Below are 26,019 nucleotides of genomic sequence, written 5' to 3'. Positions count from 1 at the left end.
TGTTGTTTCCTGCCTTGTCAATTTTTGCCATTCTAATTGGCATAAGGTGGTATCTCAGTGTGGTTTTGATTTGAATTTCCCTGATGGCTAATGATTTTGAACATTTTTTCATGTGTCTGTTAGCCATTTGTATGTCTTCATTGGAAAAGTGTCTGTTCATATCTTCTGCCCATTTTTTTTAATTTTATTTGTTTCTCGTGTATTGAGTTTGAGAAGTTCTTTGTAGATCTTGGAGAAGATACTTGCAAATGACACTACAGATTAAAGACTGGTATCATATGTGGAATTTAAAAAACAAAACAAAAAAAGAAAAAAGAGAAAAAAAATAACAGACTTAAAAATGGAGAACTGGGGGGCGCCTGGGTGGCGCAGGCGTTAAGCGTCTGCCTTCGGCTCAGGGCGTGATCCCAGAGTCCTGGGATCGAGCCCTGCATCAGGCTCCTCTGCTGGAAGCCTGCTTCTTTCTCTCCCACTCTCCCTGCTTGTGCTCCCTCTCTCGCTGGCTATCTCTGTCAAGTAAATAAATAAAATCTTTAAAAAAAAAATAGAGAACTGGTAGTTGCCAGAGGGAAGAGGTGGGTAGGGGGATGGGTGAAACAGGAGAAGGCAATTAAGAGTATACTCATCATGATGAGCACTGAGTAATGAACAGAATAGTTAAATCAGTATATCATGCAACTGAAAATGTAACACTGTATGTTATCATACTGGAATTAAGTTTTTTAAAATTTAACCCCATGTCTTTTTTTTTTTAGGAAAATGATAATTTGATTTCAAAATTTATATAAGAATACAAAGAAACAGGGGCGCCTGGGTGGCTCAGTCATTAAGCATCTGCCTTTGGCTCAGGGCGTGATCCCGGGGTCCTGTGATCGAGCCCCACATCGAGCTCCTCCACTGGGATCCTGCTTCTTCCTCTCCCACTCCCCCTGCTTGTGTTCCCTCTCTCGATGGCTGTCTCCCTCTGTCAAATAAGTAAATAAAATCTTTTTTTTAAAAAAGGATACAAAGAAACAAGAATAGCCTTGTCAATCTTAAAGGATTTCTACTACCATGTATCAAGTCTTATAATCTAAAATCAGTTCTTTGAATGGCTGGTATCAAAAAGACAAGAAATAACAAGTGTTGGTGAAGATGTGGAGAAAAGGGAACTCTCATGCACTGCTGATCTGAATGTAAATTGGTGCAACCACTGTAGAAAATAGTATGGAGGCTCCTTAAAAATCTAAAAATAGAAATGCCATATGACCCAGTAATTCAGCTACTAAGTAGTTACCCAAAGAAAACAAGAACACTAATTCAAAAACATACATGCATCCCTATGTTTACTGTAGCATTATTTACAATAAACAATGTATGGAAGCAACCTAAGTGTCCATTAATAGATGAATGGAAAAAGAAGATGTGGTGTGTGTGTGTGTGTGTGTGTGTGTGTGTGTGTATGTGTGTGTGTGTATAATGGAATTTTACTTATAAAGAAGAATGAAATCTTGCCATTTGTGACAATATGGATGGACCTAGAGGGTATTATGCTCAAATAAATCCAAAAGAAAAACACAAATACCATATTATTTCACTTATGTGTGCAATCTAAAAAACAAGATGGACCAAAAAGGCATAAACAGACTTACTAATACAGAGAACAAATTGATTGCCAGGGACTGGGGAAATGGGAAAAATGAGCAAAGGGGAGTGGAAGGTACAGGCTTCTAGTTATGGAATAAATAGGCCACAGGGATGAAAGGTACAGTGTAGGGAATATTAGTCAATGATACTATAATAATGTTATATGGTGACGGATGGCACTATACTTGTGATGAGTATAGCATATGCTACAGAGTTGTTGAATCACTGTTGTTCACCAAAAACTAATGTAATATTGTGTGTCAACTACACCTTAGTGAAAAAAGATGCAAAAAAAAGTTATAAACCCCTCATCAGAGTGACTCAAAACAAACAAACAAATAACTTCTATAAGAATGTTCACAGCGGCTTTATCCACAATAGCCCCTAACTAGAAACAACCCAACTGTTCATCAAAGTAAGTATAGATAAAATATGCAATATTCAAAAATATAATATCACTTGGATGTAAAAAATAAAGATCCACTGGTACAAGTAACACATTGGACAAATAACACAATCATTATCCCCAAAAAATGAAGTTGGATGCAAAAGTGTACATACTACATAGTTCTATTTACTAGAAGATGTAGAATAGGCTAAATTAATCTAAGAAAAATAAAATCAAAACACCAGTTGCCTCTAGAGAAACATGGACTGATCAGGTAGCACAAAAAGAATATTCTAGAAAGACAGAAATAGTGTTTGACAATGTGTAAGTATAGACTTTGGGCAAAACTGTACAACTAATTCAATATATGTGAATTTTACCTCAAAATGGATCAAAGACAACATATAAGAACTAAACTATAAAGAAAATTTAAGAGTAAATCTTTATGACCTTAAATTAGTTAGTGCTTCCTTATATATGACACCAAAATCATAAACAACAAAAGAAAGAATAAATTGAACTTCATTAAACTTAAAAAATTTGTGCTGCAAAGGACACCATCAAGAAAGTGAAAAAGAAAACCCAGGGAATGAGAGAAAATATTTGCAAATAATATATCTTACAAAGGATTTGCACCCAGAATATATAAAAGAACTTTTACAACAGTAAAAAAATTAAAAATGGAAAGAGGATCTGCATGGCTATTTCTCTAAAGAAGATGTACAAGTGGCCAATAAAACATGAAAATGTTCAACATCATTAGTCACTAGTGAAATGCTAATCAAAACAATGAGATGCCATTTCATACCGACTAAGATGGCTATAATCAAAAAGATTGACAATAAAACTATAGGGATATATTGCTGGTAGAAATGTAAAATGGTACAGCTGCTGTTAAAAATCGTTTGGCAGTTCCTCAAGAAGTTAAACATATACTTATCATATGATCCAGCATTTCCACTCCTACATATACACCCCAAGAGAACTGAAAACATATGCTCAAACAAAAAGTTACCCACAAAGGTTCATAACACAATTTGTAATAGCCAAAAAGTGAAACAATCCATATGTCCATCAAATGGATGACTGGATAAATAAAATGTGGTATATTCATACAATGGAATATTATCATCCATAAAAAGAATCAAGTAGTGATACATACTGCTACATGGATGAACTCTGAAAACCTATGCTAAGTTAAAGAAGTTAGACACAAAAGACCACATATTTTATGATTCTATTCATATGAAAGATCCAGAATAGGCAAATCCATAGACACAGAAAGTAGATTAGTAATTGCCATATCCTTGGAGAGGAATGTGGAGTAACTGTCACTGGGTATATAGATTCTTTATGGAGTGATGAAAATATTCCAGAATTAGATAGTGATGATGGTAATTCAACTTTCTAAATACATAAAACCACTGAATTATATACTTTTTTAAATTTAAATTCAATTAGCCAAGGTACAGTACATCATTAGTTTTTTTACACCTTTTTATTTTTTTTATTGTAATATGTTAGTCACCATACAGTACAACATCAGTTTTTGATGTAGTGTTCCATGATTCATTGTTTGCATATAACACCCAGTGCTCCATGCAATACATGTCCCCCTAAATACCCATCACTGGGCTAACCCATTTTTTTTTAAAGGCAAAGAAATACAAGTGGTTTTGCTTGACTCAACAAATGTTACTGATACCGATCAGTTATATTTAAGAAGTCAATTCCAAGTCTGACGTGACTGAACAAGCTGAGACAACACTCAGTACCATCTGAAGTGGAAGTTACTAAGATGTGCTCTGATTAATAGTAGTGAAAATATACATGGACAGAAAGTGGACCAATTTAGAAAGCTTGCACAAATGTAAGATGTTTAAAATCTATGGCTATTCATTGTAGGATTCATCAGCAAGTACTCTGCAGAAATTCTATGACTCTAGCTGCATTGTCCACAATAGCCAAATCATGGAAGGAGCCGAGATGCCCTTCAACAGATGACTGGATTAAGAAGCTGTGGTCCATATATACAATGGAATATTACTCAGCTATCAGAAAGAACGAATTCTCAACATTTGCTGCAACATGGACGGCACTGGAGGAGATAATGCTAAGTGAAATAAGTCAAGCAGAGAAAGACAATTATCATATGATTTCTCTCATCTATGGAACATAAGAACTAGGATGATTGGTAGGGGAAGAAAGGGATAAAGAAAAGGGGGGTAATCAGAAGGGGGAATGAAACATGAGAGACTATGGACTATGAGAAACAAACTGAAGACTTCAGAGGGGAGGGGGTGGGGGAATGGGATAGACTGGTGATGGGTAGTAAGGAGGGCACGTATTGCATGGTGCACTGGGTGTTATACGCAACTAATGAAGCATCAAACTTTACATCGGAATCTGGGGATGTACTGTATGGTGATTAACATAATATAATAAAATTAAATTAAAAAAAAAAAAGAAATTCTATGACTCTTTCATGTGTTAATCTGCCAGTAGTCAACAAAGAACTTCATTTGCTCTCATGGACTTGATGATCTTCACTTCCATGAATTTTTATGAAAAACAGAAAGCAAGTATCCTGACTCGCTCAAGCGCACAGCAGCAAGATGGCTTACTAATGGTCAAGTTTTATTGCAATTTTATTGCACTTCAAGCTGTGACTGAAATTGTTGTGAATGAAAACTTCCCTCATCCGTTATTTTTTTTAAACATCTTATTTTTAAGTAATCTCTACACCCAACATGGGGCTTGAACTCACAACCCTAAGATCAAGAGTCACATGCTCCACTGACTGAGTCAGCCAGGGGCCCCTTCCCTCATCCACTATTATTATCAAATAATAAATGGCTTTGGAAATTAGTTTTTGATTCAGTCTTGATAATGTTTCTTAATGAATTCAACTTAAAATCAAACTTATTTGTGAAACTGATACCTATATTAAAGATATTCTGATGCCAACTCAAATCACAACTAATGTTAAGCTGTTTTATAAACTTTTCATACTTTCAAAAGTTAAAAAAAGAAACAATATCTCCTTTCTAACTCAAATTTGGATCCCACACATTTTTGTGCTCAAAATACAGTTCCTGTAGAGTTTTTTAAACTTCAGTGCAAATGCAAAGGAAATTTCCATATTTCAAAATCCATATAATGGTGCAACTGAGGACCTTCCACCTAACCATCAGTTGGAAGTAGTTTAATCTGCAACATAATGACATGCTAAATGGCAAATAACAAGAGAAGAGGTTAATAAATTCCATTAATGCCTTCCAAATGATGAATACTCTCAAATTAAAACATATATAAAGACTGACATCAGTATTTGCCGATATCTGTCTGAAAAAGTGTTTATAAAGATGAAAACAAAATCTCATTACAGATCAGCATTAACAGATAAAGATTTGTGAGTGATTTTGACTAGCAGGAATATAAACATTAAAAGACAATTAATCCAAAAAAAATAATTCTATTCTTCTCATTAGATATATGTTACCAAAAAAATTGTGCTCAATTATTTTTATATTTTGAATTTCATCAATAAAAAATGTGTGAAAATTTATTTCCTTTCTTGTTGAAGAAGTATACCTACATAATATACATCAATTTTGCCACTTGGCCTATAAAGTTAAAAATATTTTACTATTTGGTCCTTTAGAGTAAAAATTTGCCAACTCCTAGTCTGAAACAAAAACGGGGCACCTGGGTGGCTCAGTCATTAAGCATCTGCCTTTGGCTCAGGGCGTGATCCCGGAGTCCTGGGACTGAGCCCCGCATCGGGCTCCTCTGCTGAGATCCTGCTTATTCAAATAACTCTCCCACTCCCCCTGCTTGTGTTCCCTCTCTCGCTGGCTGTCTCTCTCTCTCTGTCAAATAAATAAAATCTTAAAAAAACAAAAACAGTACCAATGTGCTGTGTATTTGTAGTATTCTGAAAAGTAAAATGCATGACAAAAGTAATAGCAAGTATAGAAGGGAGGAAAAACAATCAATTTCACTCAACATATATTTACATAAACTGTAATACCTATGTATTCTTTAAATTGTTGTGTGTTCACTGACTGCCTCCACTTTATGATCACAGAGTAGTTTTTCCCCTCTTCACTAGCATATTTTAAAACTACATAACACATTCTTCCTCTTTTTTAAGATTTATTTCAGAGACAGAAAGCACAAGCAAGGGGAGGAGCAGGAGGAGAGGGACAAGCACACTCCACACTGACCCCAAAGCCCGACATGGGGCTGGATCCCATGGGATCCAGCTGAGATCATAACCTAAGCCAAAATCAAGTTGGACACCTAACCGACTATGCCACCTAGGCACACCTACTTAATATACTTTTCTTATGAAGAATTCACAAACCTTCCTATGAATTATCATTTTCAATTTGAATATTTCCATATGAAGGAGGAAGGAATAGTATAAACAAAAAAAAAATTCTTATGGGTACTGAAGTTTATTTCAAACCATCAAAGTATAAGAATGAAGGCCCCTGGGTAGCTCAGTGGGTTAAGCCTCTGACTCTTGATTTCAGCTTGTCATGATCTCAGGGTTGTGAGATTAAGCCTCACATTGGGCTCTGCATTGAACCTGGAGCCTGCTTAAGATTCTGTCTCTCCTCCTCCCACCTAAACACTCTCTCACATGCATGCTCCCTCTCTAAAAAATAAAAATTAAAAAAATAAGAATGAACCTGTGCGGGGGCACCTGGGTAGGTCAGTAGGTTGAGCAGCCTACTCTTGGTTTCTGCTCACATCATGATCTCAGTATCCTGTCTGGAACTGAGGCCTGCATGGGGCTCCACACTCAGGCAGAAGTATGCCTGAGGATTCTCTCCCTCCCTCTCCCTCTGCTCCTCCCCCCATTCATGCTCTCTCTCTAAATTAAATCTCTTTTTTGGTGTAAATACCCTGTAGTTCAATTGCTGGGTCATAGGGTAGCTCTATTTTCAGCTTTTTGAGGAACCTCCATACCGTTTTCCAAGCTGTACCAGCGTGCATTCCCACCAACAGTGTAAAAATGTTCCCCTTTCTCTGCATCCTTCCAACATTTGTTGTTTACTGACTTGTTAATTTTAGCCATTCTGATTGGTGTGAGGTGGTATATCAATGTGGTTTTGATTTGAATTTCCCTAATGGCTAATGATGTTGAGTATTTTTTCATGTGTCTGTTGGCCATTTGTGTATCTTCTTTGGAGAAATGTCCGTTCATGTCTTCTGCCCATTTCTTTTTTTTTTTAATGCTTTTTTATTATATTATGTTAGTCACCATACAGTACATCCCTGGTTTCTGATGTAAAGTTCGATGATTCATTAGTTGCATATAACACCCAGGGCACCATGCAATACGTGCCCTCCTTACTACCCATCACCAGTCTATCCCATTCCCCCACCCCCTCCCCTCTGAAGTCTTCAGTTTGTTTCTCATAGTCCATAGTCTCTCATGTTTCATTCCCCCTTCTGATTACCCCCCCTTTCTTTATCCCTTTCTTCCCCTACCGATCATCCTAGTTCTTATGTTCCATAGATGAGAGAAATCATATGATAATTGTCTTTCTCTGCTTGACTTATTTCACTTAGCATTATCTCCTCCAGTGCCGTCCATGTTGCAGCAAATGTTGAGAATTCGTTCTTTCTGATAGCTGAGTAATATTCCATTGTATATATGGACCACAGCTTCTTAATCCAGTCATCTGTTGAAGGGCATCTCGGCTCCTTCCATGATTTGGCTATTGTGGACAATGCAGCTATGAACATTGGGGTGCATATGGCCCTTCTCTTTACTACGTCTGTATCTTTGGGGTAAACACCCAGTAGTGCAATGGCTGGGTCATAGGGTAGTTCAATTTTTAACTTTTTAAGGGACCTCCACACTGTTTTCCAGAGTGGCTGTACCAACTTGCATTCCCACCAACAATGTAGGAGGGATCCCCTTTCTCCACATCCTCTCCAACAATTGTTGTTTCTTGCCTTGTCTATCTTTGCCATTCTAACTGGCGTAAGGTGGTATCTCAGTGTGGTTTTGATTTGAATTTCCCTGATGGCTAATGATTTTGAACATTTTTTCATGTGTCTGTTAGCCATTTGTATGTCTTCATTGGAAAAGTGTCTGTTCATATCTTNTGTGTGTGTGTGTGTGTGTGTGTGTGTGTGCGTGTGTGTGTGTACATACCACATCTTCTTTATTCATTCATCAGTCGATGGACATTTGTGCTCTTTCCATAATTTGGCTATTGTTGGTAATGCTGCTATAAACATCAAGGTGCATGCATCCTTTCAAAATAGTATTTTTGTATCCTTTGTGTTATTACTAAGTAGGGCAATTGCTGGATCCTAGGGCAGTTCTATTTTTAACTTTTTGAGGAAACTCCAAACAGTTTTTCAGAGTGGCTGCACCAGTTTGCACTCCCACCAACAGTTCACAAGAGCCCCTTTCTCTGCGTCCTCACCAATACTTATTGTTTCTTGTGTTGTTAATTTTAGCCATTCTGACAGGTGTGAGGTGGTATCTAATTTTGATTTGCATTTCCCAGATGGTAAGTGACATTGAGCATTTTTTCACGTGTCTGTTGGTCATTTGTATATCCTTTGGAAAAATGTCTGTTCGTGTCTTCTGCCCATTTCTTAACTGGATTATTTGTTTTTGGAGTCTCAAGTTTGATAAATTCTTTATAGATTCTGGATACTAACACTTTATCAAATGTCATTTGCAAATATCTTCTCCCATTCCATAGGTTGCCTTTCAGTTTTGTTGATTGTTTCCTTCACTGTACAGAAGCTTTTAATCTTAATGAGGTCCCAATACTTCATGTTTGCTTATGTTTCCCTTGCCTCAGGAGACGTATCTAGCAAGAAGTTGCTATGACCAATGTCAAAGAGGTTACTGCCTGTGTTCTCCAAGATTTTAATGATTTCCTGTCTCACTTTAATTTAATTTTTATTTCAGAGAGAGAGAGCACAAGCAGAGGGGGAAGGGGCAGAGGGAGAGGGAGAAGCAGACTCTCTGCTGTGCAGGGAGCCCAACACGGGGCTCGATCGCAAAACCCTGAGATCATGACCTGAGCCGAAAGCAGGCACTTAACAGCCAGCCACCCAGGCATCCCTCCCGTCTCACATTTAGGTCTTTCACCCATTTTGAATTTATCTTTGTGTATGGTGTGAGAGAATGGTCCAGTTTCATTCTTCTGCATGTGGCTGTCCAATTTTCCCAACACCATTTGTCGAAGAGACTCTCTTTTTTCCATTGGATATTCTTTCCTGCTTTGTCAAAGATTAGTCGATCATAGAGTTGAGGGTCCATTTCTGGGTCCACAATAGCCAAACTATGGAAAGAACCCAGATGTCCATTGACAGATGATTGGATAAAAAAGATATGGTATACATACATACATACATACACACACACACACACACACACACTAGAATATTACTCAGCCATCCAAAAGATGAAATCTTATCATTTACATCAACGTGGATGGAACTGGAGGGTATTATGCTGAGCAAAATAAGTCAATCAGAGAAAGGCAATTATCATATGGTTTCACTCATATGTGGAATATAAGAAATAGTGCACAGATCAAAGGGGAAGGGAGGGAAAACTGAATGGGAAGAAATCAGAGAGGGAGGTTCTTAACTATAGGAAACAAACTGAGGGTTCCTGGAGGGGTGGTGGGTAGGGGGATGGGGTAACTGGGTAATGAGCATTAAGGAGGGTACATGATGTGATAAGCACTGGGTGTTATATGCAACTGATGACTTACTAAACTCTACATCTGAAACTAATGATGTACTATATGTTGGCTAATTGAATTTAAATTTAATCCTCTGGTTATTCAATGTCCAAAAGAGGGTATCCTAGGTTCAGTTCTCTTTTAATGAAATGCCTGCACAAGGATTTTTTTTTAATCCCTGGAAATTCTGATCCAGTCAGTCTGGAGTGGAGTTTTAGAATCTATTTTTAAAACTTCACAGGTGTCTGATACACATCCAGATCTGGAAACTACTGCCCTAGATGAGTGCTTCTCAGCCCTATTCTAAACACACATTAGAATAATCAATGTGCGGTAGGAGAAGGAAGGGAAGAATGAAGGGGCAGTAAACAGAAAGGGGAATGAACCATGAGAGACTGTGAACTCTGGGAAACAAACTGCAGGCTGCAGAGGGGAGGGGGATGGGGGACTGGGATAGGCTGGTGATGGGCATTAAGGAAGGCACATATTGCATGGTGCACTGGGGTGTTATACGCAAATAATGAATCATGGAACACTGCATCAAAAACTGGGGATGTACTGTATGGTGACTAATATAATAAAAAAGTTATTATTAAAAAAATAGGAAAAAATAAAATAAATCTTTTTTTAAAAAAGAATGAACCTGTGTGTTCCTTATTGCTACTGTGCATGTAATTAATTGCTGCTAATGGTATCATAATAATCTCAGGATAGAAAACTACTATAATTTCACTTAACATTTATATAAACTGTAATACCTATATATTCATTACAATAAAATTGATTATAAAAAGTCAACTCGGGGCACCTGGGTGGCTCAGTCAGTTGGGCATCTTCCTTTGGTTCAGGTCACAATCCCAGGGTCCTGGGATTAAACTCCAAATTATGCTCCCCACTCAATGGGGAGCCTGCTTCTCTCTCTGCCCTTCTCCCTGCTTATGCTCTCTCTCTCAAATAAATAAAAATCTTTAAAAAAAGAAAAAGTCAACTCTTCTTAAGCCCCTGCAACAAGCACGTTATAGGTTCAAAGGCACATGAAAAAAAATCGCCTGTAGGTATTACTCTCCTTAAAAATAGCTTTAACACAGACTATGTACCACATTATCAACTTAGTACTACTTTAGAAACTCACAAAAATATTATCAGTCTCTTAGATATTTTATGCTATTTTTCTTATTTCTAGGTCAAAAAAATATCAAAATAGGGAAGCTCAATTTTTAACTTTTTAAGGAGGGCACATATTGCATGGTGCACTGGGTGTTATATGCAAGTAATGAATCATAGAACATTACATCAAAAACTAGGGATGTACCATACGGTGACTAACATAATAAAAAATTATTAAAATAATAATAATAAATAAAATACTTGAAAAAGAATTAAAATAGCTTGCATTTGAAGCACTGCTATTTAGTTAATCCTAGGATGATTACATTAAATGAGAAGCAATCCCAATAACAGTCATTTCTGTATTATCTATACCAATGAAAAGAAAAAGGAAAAAAATAGTTCAAACAAAAATAATTTGTTTGCCTTGGCTATACATGATTTCTTAGAGCAGATCTGTCTTAACTAAGTTTTTATTTGGGTCTTTAATGAAGTTAATTTGCATTCCTTCAGCAGGATGAGGGAGGGACACACCCTGAGAGGACATGGATAGCAAAGTAAATCTGGTTTAAGGCATACAACAACTGGCCACGAATAACGCCAAAGTAATCCACACCTCCTTCCCAAATGATAATTAATTATTACTTTACACTACCTCATGCAAAGCAAGTGAAACACTGCAATATAAAATAAAATGTAGACTGTATATTCTTTAAGGGCTAATAGGAAACTGGGCAAAGTCCACTGTGTATAATAATAATTTCAAGCTGTACTACAAAGCTGTGATCACAAAGACAGCATGGTACTGGCACAAAAACAGACACATAGACCAATGGAACAGAACAGAGAAACCAGAAATGGACCCTCGGCTCTTTGGGCAACTAATCTTTGATAAAGCAGGAAAAAACATCCGGTGGAAAAAAGACAGTCTCTTCAATAAATGGTGCTGGGAAAATTGGACAGCTACATGCAAAAGGATGAAACTTGACCACTCTCTCACACCATACACAAAGTAAACTCCAAATGGACGAAAGACCTTGATGTGAGACAGGAATCCATCAAAATCCTAGAGGAGAACATAGGCAGCAACCTCTACGACATCGGCCAAAGCAACCTTTTTCATGACACATGGCAAGAGAAACAAAACATAAAATGAACTTGTGGGACTTCATCAAAATAAAAAGCTTCTGCACAGCCAAGGAAACAGTCAAAAAAACTAAGAGGCAGCCCATGGAATGGGAGAATATATTTGCAAATGATGCTACAGATAAAAGACTGGTATCCAAGATCTACAAAGAACTTCTCAGACTCAATACGCGAGAAACAAATAAACAAATCATAAAATGGGCAGAAGATATGAACAGACACTTTTCCAATGATGACATACAAATGGCTAACAGACACATGAAAAAATGTTCAAAATCATTAGCCGTCAGGGAAATTCAAATCAAAACCACCTTGCAATACCACCTTACGCCAGTCAGAATGGCAAAAATTGACAAGGCAAGAAACAACAATTGCTGGAGAGGATGTGGAGAAAGGGGATCCCTCCTACATTGTTGGTGGGAATGCAAATTGGTACAGCCACTCTGGGAAACAGTGTGGCGGTCCCTTAAAAAGTTAAAAATTGAGCTACCCTATGACCCAGCCATTGCACTACTGGGTATTTACCCCAAAGATACAGATGTAGTGAAGAGAAGGGCCATATGCACCCCTATGCTCACAGCAGCATTGTCCACAATAGCCAAATCATGGAAAGAACCGAGATGCCCTTCAACAGATGACTGGATTAAGAAGTTGTGGTCCATATATACAATGGAATATTACTCAGCTATCAGAAAGAACGAGTTCTCAACATCTGCTGCAACATGGATGGCACTGGAGGAGATAATGCTAAGTGAAATAAGTCAAGCAGAGAAAGATAATTATCATATGGTTTCTCTCATCTATGGAACATAAGAACTAGGAAGATCGATCTAGGGGAAGAAAGGGATAAAGAAAGGGGGGGTAATCAGAAGGGGGAATGAAACATGAGAGACTATGGACTCTCAGAAACAAACTGAGGGCTTCAAAGGGGAGGGGGTGGGGATTGGGATGGACTGGTGCTCGGTAGTGAGGAGGGCACGTGTTGCATGGTGCACTGGGTGTTACACGCAACTAATGAAGCACCGAGCTTTACATCGGAAACCAGGGATGTACTGTATGGTGACTAACATAATATAATAAAAACATTTTTTTAAAAAAAGAACACGAAAAAAAAATAATTTGAAAACAGAGATAGAAATAGGAAAATTAACTATGGCACTAGGCTCTAAAAAATATACTGTCAGTTAAATGCCACCTCAGTGCATCTGTAATGATTAAGTTTACAGAAAGGGCCTAAGACTTTTATCTGTAATTTGCTTCTAGAGAGACTTCCCTCCCTTTCTTTTTAGAATAGCTACTGGGTGATAAGGAGCACCTGTGACAGAATTTTTCTATAAGCCATGCTTAATCCTTAAAGGTAAAGGTAGTCAAAGATGATGTCCACTGACAGGACTGAGAAAAATAGGTATAAAAAGAAGTTTGAAAAAGGAATATTGACTACAGATTGATTCATGAAAATATCTATCCTTGATAAGCCACTACACTCTTAAACCAAACAAACATAGTTACTAATAAACTGTCTAAAACTATGTGAAAGTCCAGGTAGAGAAGAAAATCATAGCTTTTACTTTTCTTTCAACTTCCCTTTGCCCTAAATACAATCTTTCCTTCCCTATTCCCATTCCCCTGTGCCATACCATACTAGAAATGTACTTCCAACAAAAGATAAGTGATGAAAAGCGTATTATCTATGCTATGCAAACGTTAAATGTTAAACTGTCCTAGACTGTGGAAACAGAGTAAGATGTTAATTAAATATTTGGAGTAAGGGAAGACTATTTTTTAAGATTTATTGATTTATTTATCTGAGAGAGAAAGAGAGTGGGGGATGCAGACAGAGGCAGAAGGAAAGGGAGAGACAGTCTTAAGCAGACTCCATACTGAGTGGGGACCCCGACCCAGAGTTCGATCTCATGACCCTAAGATCAGAACCTGAGCCAAAACCAAGAGTCAGATGCTTAACTGACTGTGCTGCCCAGGCACCCCATGGAGTAAGGGAAGCCTATCTGGAGTTATACCTATAGGGCAGCTGGTTGGCTCAGTCAGTTAAGTGTCTGACTCTTGATTTCAGCTTAGGTCTTAATCTCAGGATGGTGAGTTCAAGCCCCATGTTGGGCTCCACAGTGAGCATGGAGCCTACTTTAGGAAAAAAAAAAAAAAAGCTATACCGAATAAAGGCTATGGGGAGAGGTGAGTGTTGACAAACACAGGCTAACTGATGAAGGCCTACTCCCATCTCCAACACTTTCCTAGGTATATCACCCAAATTATCCCATTAATCTTAATTTAAGAAGTAAGGAGGGAAGGGAGAGAAGGAAGTGAAGAGGGAAAGTTAGTGTTTAGCAGAAGAAACCAAGGCAAAAGTCTTCTAAGAGACCTAAACGACAGCATTATTTCTTACAACAAATGAGAAGGCATTCCAAGAGAGGTCATCTGACACACAATAGTCACCCCAATCTATCCCTCATAATTAAACCCCCAAAATAATCAAACTACTAGTAATTAACTTTTTAATGTAGAACTTTCTTTCCCAGCATCCAAGACACTGATGTCCCCATTTCAAGGCAATACTACTGGTAGGAGAATATACAAGTCTATCAGAAGACAGTTTGGTAAGCAAGAAACAATTAAGGGGGTAAAGAGTGTAAAGGAGATCTTTCATCCAAGTCACGCAAAGCCTAAAAGTACCAACCTCGTCCCACCATAAAGCACTATTCTCCAGACTGTACTTTGTTCAAAAAACTCATGCCTCTCTCCTCTGAAGAGCACACAAATGCTACCAACATCTGGCTTTTTGGAGCTCTCTTTTCCACTCTCTTGACTGACCATGCCCTTTATTCATTCCTTCCCCAATTGTGACCACACAGCAGTCTTTGCTACCTACAGAGAACATTCCAAACTCTTTGGCATCCTACACAATCTCTTGGCTTTCCCCCACAGTGGTTACTAACATTTACTGTGATAACTCACTAGTTTAATTTTTAGAAGTCAACTTTGCAAGACTGAATCCTTTCTCTTTCAGATCAGGGGGAAAAGAAAGAATGCCCACTCTCACCACCTTCAAGATTGTACTTAAGATTCTAGCCAGCACAGTCAGGCAAGAAAAAGAAACAAAAATCAGAGAGGGACACAAACCATGGGAGACCCTGGACTCCAGGAAACAAACTGAGGGTTACGAAAGGGAGGGGAGGAATGGGGTAACTGGGTGATGGGTACTAAGGAGGGCTCAGGTGGTAATGAGCCCTGGGTGTTATATGCAACTAATGAACTAATGAACACTGCGTCAAAAACGAATGATATACTACATGTTGGCTAAGTGAACATAACAAAAGAAAAAGCATCAAAATTGGAAAGGAAGAAGTAAAACTGTTTGCAGATTACATGACTGTCTACTAGAAAATCAAATGGAATCTACCAAAAAAAGTAATTAGAACTAGTGAGTTTAGTATGTTTATACATTACAAGATCACTATACAAAAATCAATTACATTTTCATATGCTAGCAGAAAACAGAAAAGGATATTTTAAAAAATAATATCATTTAAATAACATCAAAATAGATAATACATAGGAGTAAATGTGACAAAATAGTGGGAAAAAATCTGTATGCTGAAAACTAAAATATTTCTGAGATAAATTAAAGAAAACCTAAATAAATGGAGAGATATGCCCTTTTCATTGGTTGAAAGACTTCATACTGTTAAAATGACAATATTTTCCAAATTGATCTATAGATTCAATGCAATCTCAAACAAAATCCCAGGTTTTTTTTAGAAACTGACAAACTGATTTTTTAAATTATATAGAAATGAAAGGACATAGAATAGCCAGAACTATGAAAAAGAAAGTAGTTAACACGATTAACACTATCTGATTTCAATAATTATTATAAAGCAACAATAATCAAAACAGCATGGTATTAATGTAAAGACAGACTAACAGATCGGTGGAACAGAATAAAGAGTCCAGAAATAAACCCACACATATAGGGACAGCTAATTTTTTTTAAAAAGACACAAAATGCAGTGTAAAAAGGATAGCCTAATGGCTGTATGAGTTCTAGTAACTGAGAGGTGGAGTCTTTTGGGTTTTCCATAAAGTATCATGTCATCTGCAGAGAGAGAGTTTGACTTCTTCTTTGCCAATTTGAATGTCCTTTATTTCTTTTTGTTGTGTGATTGCTGAGGCTGAGACTTCTAGTACTATGTTGAACAGTAGTGGTGAGAGTGGGCATCCCTGTCGTATTCCTGACCTTAAGGGAAAAGCTCTGTTTTTCCCCATTGAGAATGATATTCACTGTGGGATTTTCATAGATGGCTTTTGTGATATTGAGGTATGTTCCCTCTATCCCTATATTTTGAAGAGTTTTAACCAAGAAAGGATGCTGTGTTTTGTCAAATGTTTTTTCTGCATCAAATGAAAGGATTATATGGTTTCTTTTATTAATCTGCTCTATCACACTGATTGATTTGCCTATGTTGAACCACCCTTGCATCCCAGGCATAAATCCCACCTGGTGGTGGTGAAGAATCCTTTTAATGTACTATTGGATCCTATTGGCTAACATCTTGTTGAGTACTTTGGCATCCAAGTTCATCAGGGATATTGGCCTGTAATTCTCCTTTTTGATGGGATCTTTGTCTAGTTTTGGGATCAGGATAATGCTGGCCTCATAGAACGAGCTTGAAAGTTTTCCTTCCACTTCTATATTGCACTACTAGGTATTTACCCCAAAGATACAGATGTAGTGAAAAGAAGGGCCATATGCACAGCAATGTCCACAATAGCCAAACTATGGAAGAAGCAGAGATATCCTTCCACAGATGAATGGATAAAGAAGATGTGGTTCATATGGACTCCAGGAAACAAACTGAGGGTTTTAGAGGGGAGGGAGATGAGGGGGATGGGTTAGCCCGGTGATGGGTATTAAGGAGGGCATGTATTGCATGGAGCACTGGGTGTTAAACACAAACAATGAATCATGGAACACTACATCAAAAACTAATAATGGGTGGGGGAAAGGGATAGCCTGGTGATGGGTAGTAGGGAGGGCACGTATTGCATGGTGCACTGGGTGTTATACGCAACTAATGAAGCATCAAACTTTACATCGGAATCTGGGGATGTACTGTATGGTGATTAACACAATATAATAAAATAAAATTAAAAAAAAAAAAAAAAACTAATGATGTACCATATGGTGACTAACATATCATAATAAAAAAAAAGATGTGGTTCATATATACAATGGTATATTACTCAGCCATCAGAAAGGATGAATATCTACCATTTACACTGACATGGGTGGAACTGGAGGGTATTATGCTAAGTGAAATAAGTCAGTCAGAGAAAAACAATTATCCACTCAGATGTGGAATAAAAAGGAAAGTGCAGAGGACATTAGAGGTAGGGGGGAATACTGAATGAGAAGAAATCAGAGAGGGAGACAAACCATATGAGACTCTTGACTCCAGGAAATGAACTGAGGGTTGTGGAAAGGGAGGTGACTGGGGGGATGGGGTAACTGGATGATGGGCATTAAAGAGGGCATGTGATATGATGAGCACTGGGTGTTATACTGAACTAATGAATCATTTAACACTACATCAAAACCCAATGATGTACTGTATGTTGGCTAATTGAACATAATAAAAAAAAAAAGGATAGCCTATTCAACAAATGGTGCCGAAACAACTGGATATCTATATGGGGGGGGGGGAGGAATGAGCTTAGGTCCTTATCTTGCACCATATTTAAAAAAATAAAACAACAACAACTTGAAATGGATAATAGACCTAAATATAAACCTAACACTATAAAACTTCCAGAAGACATCAGAGAGAAGCATTGTTACCTTGGGTTAGGCAAAGATTTCTTCAATAAGACACTGAAGGCAGAATTCCAAAAAAGCACAAATTGATAAACTGGACATCATCAAAATTTAAAACTTTTGCCCCTTGAAAGACACTTTTTTTTAAAGATTTTATTCATTTATTTTTTTGAGAGAGAGAGACAGCCAGCGAGAGAGGGAACACAAGCAGGGGGAGTGGGAGAGGAAGAAGCAGGCTCCCAGCGGAAGAGCCTGACGTGGGGCTCGATCCCAGAACTCCGGGATTACGCCCTGAGCCGAAGGCAGACGCTTAACGACTGAGCCACCCAGGTGCCCCTGAAAGACAATTTTAAGAGAATGAAAAGACAGGACTCAGACTGGAAGAAAACCTTTACAAAGCATATATGTGATAAAGGACTTATGTCCCAAATACATTTTATAAAACTCTAAAAATCCAATAAGAGTGATATCACACAATGGCAGAGTAGGAAGTTTATGAGTTGGTCCCTCCACTGAAAGAAACTGTAAACTGGAAAAAATTACTAGAATCAACTATCTTGGAACTCTGGAACCTAACTGGACACTTATAATAATCAGAGGTGTGCTCACTATGAAGGGATAAAGGGAGATGTTGCTGATCCTGGGTAGTAGAAAAACATATGCAAATCAGCTATCACAGTCCATTCCTTAGCCCCTGTCCAGCAATGAGAATAGCAGCCTGATTTCCTGGAGCAGCTGCCTGGTGCAGAGAAGGCACTGTGGACCTTGTCCTCCAAAAATTCAGTGTTACACATTGTAGATGGTCTGACAGATCCCTGAAGGACCAGTGCAGACACATGCCTTGGTTGTGACCCAATTTCATTTACAACAGCATCAAAAAGAATAAAATATTTAGAAATAAATTTAACCAAAGAGGCATGAGACTTGTAAGCTGAAAACTACAAAACAATGCTGAAAAAAATTAATAATCTAAATAAGTGGCAACTCCAGAGATGGGTATTAAGGAGGGCACATATTGCACGGTGCACTGGGTGTTATACGCAAATAATGAATCATGGAACACTACATCAAAAACTAAGGATATTAACATAATAAAAAAAATTATTTTAAAAAAATAAAAAAATAAATAAGTGGAAACATAGCCTATGTTCATGATTGACAGAATAGTTAAGATGACAATACCACCCAAAGCAATCTGCAGATCCAATGCAATCCCTACCAAAATCCCAAGAGTATTTTTTGCAGAAATAGTAAAACCCACCCTAAAATTCATATGGAATCTCGAGACCCCATATAGCCAAAACAATCTTTAAAAAGAGCAAAGCTGTGGGGCACCTGGGTGGCTCAGTCAGTAAAGCATCTGACTCCTGATTTTGGCTCAGGTCATGATCTGGGGGTTGTGAGATCAAGCCCCGAATCAGGCTCTGGGCTCAGTGGGGAGTCTGCTTGAGAGTCTCTTCCCTCTCCCTCCTCCCCTCCCCCTGCTCAATGTTCACATGTGCTCTCACTCTCTCTCTCTAAAATAAATAAAGTTTTTTAAAAAAGAACAAAGTTGTATGACTCACATGTTCTAGTTTCAAAACTTACTACAAAACTACAGTAATCAAAACAATATGGGAGGTGCCTGGTTGGCTCATTTGGAAGAGCATATGACTCGATCTCAGAGTCAAGAGTTTGAGCCCCACATTGGGTGTGGAGATTACTTAAAAATTAAAAAGAAAATATTTTATTTTTTTATTATAATATTTTTTATTAAGTTAGTCACCATACAGTACATCCCTGGTTTTTAATGTAAAGTTCCATGATTCATTAGTTGCATATAACACCCAGTGCACCATGCAATACGTGCCCTCCTCACTACCCATCACCAGCCTATCCCATTCCCCCACCCCCGCCCCTCTGAAGCCCTCAGTTTGTTTAAAAAAAAAACTAATATAGTACTCACATTAAAACAGACATATAGATTCAGTGGAATATAATTAAAAGTCAATAGATTTTTTATTTTTTATTATTATGTTCAATTAGCCAACATACAGTGTGTGCGCGCGCACGCATGTAGTTAACAGATTTTAATAAGAGTGCCAAGATCATCAAACAGGGAAAAACACACTTCAGGAAATGATGCCAGGCGTAAAACAACATCCACATGCAAAAAAATGAAGTTGGAGCCCAACCTTACACTACATACAAAAATTAACTCAAAATGGACCAAAGACCAAAATACAAGAGCTAAAACTACCAAACTCACAGAAGAAAACATAGGGGCAAATATTTGTGACATTAGATTTGGCAATGATTTCTCAGATGTGACATCCAAAGATCCAACAAAAGAAAATAAACTGGACTTCATGAGAATTAAAAGCTTTGTCCATCAAGGGACACTGTTAAGAGAATAAAAAGACAGTTCACAGAATGGTAGAAAATATCTGTAAATCATGTCTTTAACATGCAGCATACATAAGAAGTCCTACGACTCAAAAAAATAAAAATAAAAAATATACCCAACTCAAAAACAGGCAAAGGACTTTAACAGACATTTCACAAATGGCCATAAGCCATGAAAAGATGTTCAACATCATTAGTCATTAGGAAAATGCAAATGCAAAATCTTGCAAATGCAAGATACCACTTTACACCTACTAGGATGGCTACTGTTTTCTTTTAAAAAACAGAAAATAGTAAGTGTTGGCAAGGATGTGGAGAAATTGGAATCCTTGTACATTGCTGGTGAGAACGTAAAATGGTGCAGGTGCTATGAGAAACAGTTTGGTGGTTCCTCAAAAGGTTAAACATAGAATTACCATATGATCCAAGAATTTCACTCCTACGTATATACCAAAAAGAACTGAAAACAGGGACTCAGTCGTACATCAATGTTCATAGCAGCCTTACTCACAATAGCCAAAAGATGGAAACAATCAAAGTGTCCTTCAAAAGATTAGTGAATAAACAAAATGTCACACAGACATAACACACACACACCCCACACAGAAATACTGTGGCCATAAAAAGTAATTAAGTACTACCACATGATACAAGTGGATGAACCTTGAAAACATTATGCTAAGTGAAATAAGCCAAACACAAAAGGAAAAGTGTTACATGATTCTACTTACATAAAATATCTAGACAGGGGGAGAGTGGACTGAGGAGTTACAGTCTAATGAGTTCAAATTTTTGTTTGGGATTATGAAAAGTTCTGGAAACAGATAGTGGTAGTGGTTATACAACATCATGTATGTACTCAAAAAATGGAAAACAGTATGGAGGTTCCTCAAGAAGTTAAAAACAGAGCTACCCTACAACCCAGCAATTGCACTACTAGGTATTTACCCAACAGATACAAATGTAGTGATCCAGAGGGGTACCTGCACCCCAGTGTTTATAGCAGCAATGTCCACAATAGCCAGATAATGGAAAGAGCCCACAAGTCCTTCGACAGATGAATGGATAAGGAAGATGTGGTATATATATACAATGGAATATTACTCAGCCAACAACAACAACAAAAAGAAATCTTACTATTTGCAACAACATGGATGGAACTAAAGGGTATTATGTCAAGTGAAATAAGTCAATCAGAGAAAGACAAGTACCATAAAATTTCACTCATATGTGGAATTTAAGAAACAAAACAGAATCACAGGGGAAGGGAGGGAAAAATAAGACAAAATCAAAAAGTTTCTTAACTATAGGAAATAAACTGAGGGTTGCTGGAGGGAAGGTTGATGGGGGGATGGGGTAACTGGGAATGGGCACTAAGGAGGGCAGGTGATGTAATGAGCACTGGGTGTTATATGCAACTGATCAATCACTGAACTCTACCTCTGAAACTAATAACACTATATGTTAGTTAACTGAACTTAAATGAAATTTTAAAAAAGAAAAAAGGAAAAAAATGGGAGTTAAAATGGTAAATTTTATGTTATACATATTTTACCATAATTTTTAAGAGCTATTATGGTAAAAAGAAAAACCCAGATATGTGGCATGAAATTTTAAGATCATGAAAAGCATGGCTTAAATAATGATTCTAAAACTTCAAAAAGAACAACTATAAAAGCCCAATAACAAGAAAACAGCCTAATTTTTAAATGCGTAAAAAGATCTGAACATTCACTCCAAAGAAGGTAAACAGATGGCACATAAAAGGATGCTCAACATCATTAGTCACTAGGTAAATGCAAATTAAAGCCACAATGAGATACTGTTACACAGCTACAGATGGCTAGCATTAAAAAGACTGACCATACTGGCAAGGATGTGGAAGAACTGGAATTCTCATGCACTGCTGGTAGGATTATAAAATGGCACTATCATTTTGAAAAAAAAAGTGTAGCAGTCTCTAAAAAAAGTTAAACCACATTTACCACAAAATCCAGCCATTCCACTCCTAGGTATTTCCCCAAAAGGAAAGGAAAAAGACAACCATTCCAAGACCTATACATGGGTGTTCATTGTAGCTTACAGATAGTAATATCAAAAAACTGGAAACAAACCACATATCCGTCAACAGACGAATGGACAAACTACTGTGGTATGTCCATACAATGGAATACTATTCAGCAAGGAATGAACTACTGATACATGCAATAACATAGGTAAATCTCAAAATAATTAGGCTAAATGAAAAGAAGCAGGCAAAAGAAGAGTACATGTACTATAACTGATTTCTATAAAATTTTAGAAAATGTAAACTAAGGTACAGTGACAAAAAGCAGATCAGTGGTTGTTTGAAGATGAGAAAAGGGGCAAGAAGGGAAAGCAGGGATGAAAGGATGATTAAAGAAACTTTTGGGAGTGATTATAATGATGGATTCAAGGGTGAATATATAGGTCAAAATTTACTGAACTGTATATTTTAAATAGGGGCAACTTATTGTATGTCAATTAGAATTTGATTAAGTAGGGTTTTTTTAAGCAATCAAGGTGAACTGGGATGGTTCACTTTAAATCCAACAAGTTTCAGTTGCCAAGTCCTATAGAGAAGGAAAAAAGTTACAAATTGTTCAATTAGCAAACCTCAGGTCACAAAACTAGTAAGAAGTCAAACCAGGATTCAAATTCAGGACTGTGCAGTAATTAAGACCCTTCTCTTCATACTTCTTTTGAAGAATAGAAGCATATGAATGGACAGAGATCCATTCATCAAGTATTTATTATATGTCAGGCACTATTACAATAGTGGCTCTGGGATATAGCAGTCAACAAATGATACAAAAACCCTTGCCCCTGTGGAGCTAAAACATTCTGGGAATAAACAGGTTATAAAAAAAAAAAATCAAAACTACATAGTACATCAGATGGTCAAGTACATGCTAAGATGAAAAATAAAATGAAGTGTTAAGGAACGGATTGGTTCAATTTTTTAAAAGCAGAATTGAGCTACCCTATGATCCAGCCATTGCACTACTGGGTATCTACCCCAAAGATACAAACGTAGTGAAGAGAAGGGCCATATGGCACCCCAATGTTCATAGCAGCATTGTCCACAATAGCTAAATTGTGGAAGGAACCGAGATGCCCTTCAACAGATGACTGGATTAAGAAGATGTGGTCCATATATATAATGGAATATTACTCAGCTATAAGAAAAAACGAATTCTCAACATTTGCTGCAACATGGACGGCACTGGAGGAGATAATGCTAAGTGAAATAAGTCAAGCAGAGAAAGACAATTATCATATGGTTTCTCTCATCTATGGAACATAAGAACTAGGAAGATCGGTAGGAGAAGAAAGGGATAAAGAAAGGGGGGGTAATCAGAAGGGGGAATGAAACATGAGAGACTATGGACTCTGAGAAACAAACTGAGGGCTTCAGAGGGGTGGGGGTGGGGGAATGGGATAGGCTGGTGATGGGTAGTGAGGAGGGCACATATTGCATGGTACACTGGGTGTTACACGCAACTAATGAATCATTGAACTGTACATCAAAAACCAGGGATGTACTGGATGGTGACTAACATAATATAATAAAAAAATATTATAAAAAAAAGACAGTCACTAATTTGAAAAGGACAGGTGGGAATGGAGGAGCAATGAAATGACAGCTGGTCTAAAAATAAAATAAAAACAATTAAGAAGGGAAAGATACATTGGTAAGCTGACTTCACCTAACAAAAAATTTTTAATTTTGTTCAGTTCACTGGTATGTATCTCTTCTGTCTAAAGGACAGTTATACCATTCCCTGCTATAGGTCAATGAGGAAACAAGAAAACAAGATGATAAAAAAACTGCAAGAGATGAATATTAGAGAAAATAACTGAACTAGAGTATTTAAAAATATACTACACTAAATCTAAATAAAACCCCAAAAACCTCAAGTGGAAGAACATAACTCCAAAAGCTAGTATAATAATCATAGCACACAATTTCAACATGCTGTTTATTTAGATGGAAAACTGTCATTATGCAGTAGTATAATTATAAAGAACTGTTTCTGCCTGGAAGTACAAAAAATATTAATTTTTTTAAAAACCTTGCAATCACACACCGAGACCTGAAATATGATAGCTTAAGGCTACGGATGCAAAATCACAAAACTAGAAAATTAATACAAACGAGACTCATTAGATATAGCAGATAAACTCAAAACAAGTAATAAAAATAAAGTTATACTTTTTTAAGGCAGAAAAAAACACCCTACAATTTTCTATTGTGATTTGGAAACAGTCCCTCACTGTAACTGGCTGCATAAAAGGCCAACACTGACAAAATACTGGGATTCAAAGATTGGATCTAATCTTTACCTCTGATAGAAAACAGGAGAAAACCCCTGAATCACTTCACTTTAAAACCTAACTTCATGCCTCAAGCAGAGAAACGTGCCTGAGAATTTGATGAAAGCTGTGGCCACTCCTTGACAAACATGCACCTAACTTCACTGACATCCATGGAAAACAGTCACTGATTTCTAAAAACCTTACACGAATATAGCACTCAATATTAAATTCCTGGGTCAAGCATTCAAGAAAATAGGACTTCTGGCTCTTTATGGGAAAAACTTCTTCAGACCCTATACTCCACTGATACTAGTATCCCAATACCTAAGAAGTAATGCCTTGATGAATTATCGGGTTTTTTAGGATGTGAAAGTTTAAAAATCATCATTTTCTTCTGCTCCAACAAATAATTGGGCCATAAAATTTTTAAATTTAAATTGCAAAGGAAGCTAGCCAAATACAAGCATCCAATTTCACTCCCTCCTAAAATCTAACTAAAATCATAGTTAAGAAAAAAATTATTTTTAGTCCTGCAACCCATAGGATGAAGAAAATGGGAACGGAAACAAAACCTAAATAATTTTAAGAGCTAAAAAACAGATGGGCAAGTCTGAGAAAACCAAACCCATACCAATAGTAAAAAGAACCAACCCAATTTACACCTCAAAATTCTTAAGCTCAAGAACTGGCAATAACGGGTAACTCTGGAAGTGGCAGGAAGGAGGTAGGAAGGAAGGAGTTCAAGGGAGATGCTAAAATAAGAAAAGATTGACTTAAAATTTCTAGACAGCATTTAGATCATTAGATTCACCTCCTCTAATCTGCATCTCAGCGTATCCCCTTTCCTCCACTGGAAAGTTTATTCTCCAAACAGTGAATGGATTTTTACTCAAGATTGGGTGATACCAGGCTCATCTGAGGAATGGATATGAGTACAAAATATAGGAGAATTATATGAACATATACAAAAACAAAAACAAAAAAACAAACAAAAAAAAACCACTCCAGCCCCCTTCCAACCCTGAGCTCTCAGAATCTTGGTATCGTAAAGCTTTTTAACCTTTGGGCATTCTCATGCTATTCATTTACAGTTAATAAAAAGGGCCCCCAAGGACCAAACACGTTGGACAATTACCCACCCTAAAGAACATACTATGAAATTTGTGAACAGATTGTGAAATCCCAGATCCCTGGGAGCAGAATTATGGTTCTAATAAGCTTCCAAATAGGAAAAAATAGATCATACCCAAAAGATCAGGTGTCATAGACTTAATACTAACAATGCACAGCAGAACACAATGGACAATGCCTTAAAAATGCTGAAGGAAAAGAATTTCTAACTTAGCATGCCATACGTAGCTAAACTATTAATAAAGAGTTAGGATAAATTGAAGAGAGGAGGAGGTTAAGATGGCGGAGGAGTAGGGGACACCTTTTTCAGCCGGTCCCCTGAGTTGAGC

At 37.2% G+C, this 26,019-nt stretch overlaps 1 protein-coding gene across 1 annotated transcript in view; it reads right to left on the bottom strand.

The window, feature by feature from the left end:
• The window catches only part of DOCK3 (dedicator of cytokinesis 3), a 480,644-nt gene extending 465,907 nt beyond the window's left edge, over positions 1-14,737 (bottom strand). Inside the window, exon 1 of the mRNA XM_034658384.1 lies at positions 14,696-14,737. Within this exon, the coding sequence (XP_034514275.1) occupies positions 14,696-14,708 (13 nt within the window). The 5' untranslated portion in view covers positions 14,709-14,737. The remainder of the gene's footprint in view (positions 1-14,695) is intronic.
• Positions 14,738-26,019: the final 11,282 nt, after the last annotated feature.

This window comes from Ailuropoda melanoleuca, chromosome 4 (assembly GCF_002007445.2).
Source record: "Ailuropoda melanoleuca isolate Jingjing chromosome 4, ASM200744v2, whole genome shotgun sequence".
NCBI lineage: Eukaryota > Metazoa > Chordata > Mammalia > Carnivora > Ursidae > Ailuropoda > Ailuropoda melanoleuca.
Note: the sequence above shows the minus strand (reverse complement) of the source record. Positions and strands in the feature narration are given on the sequence as shown.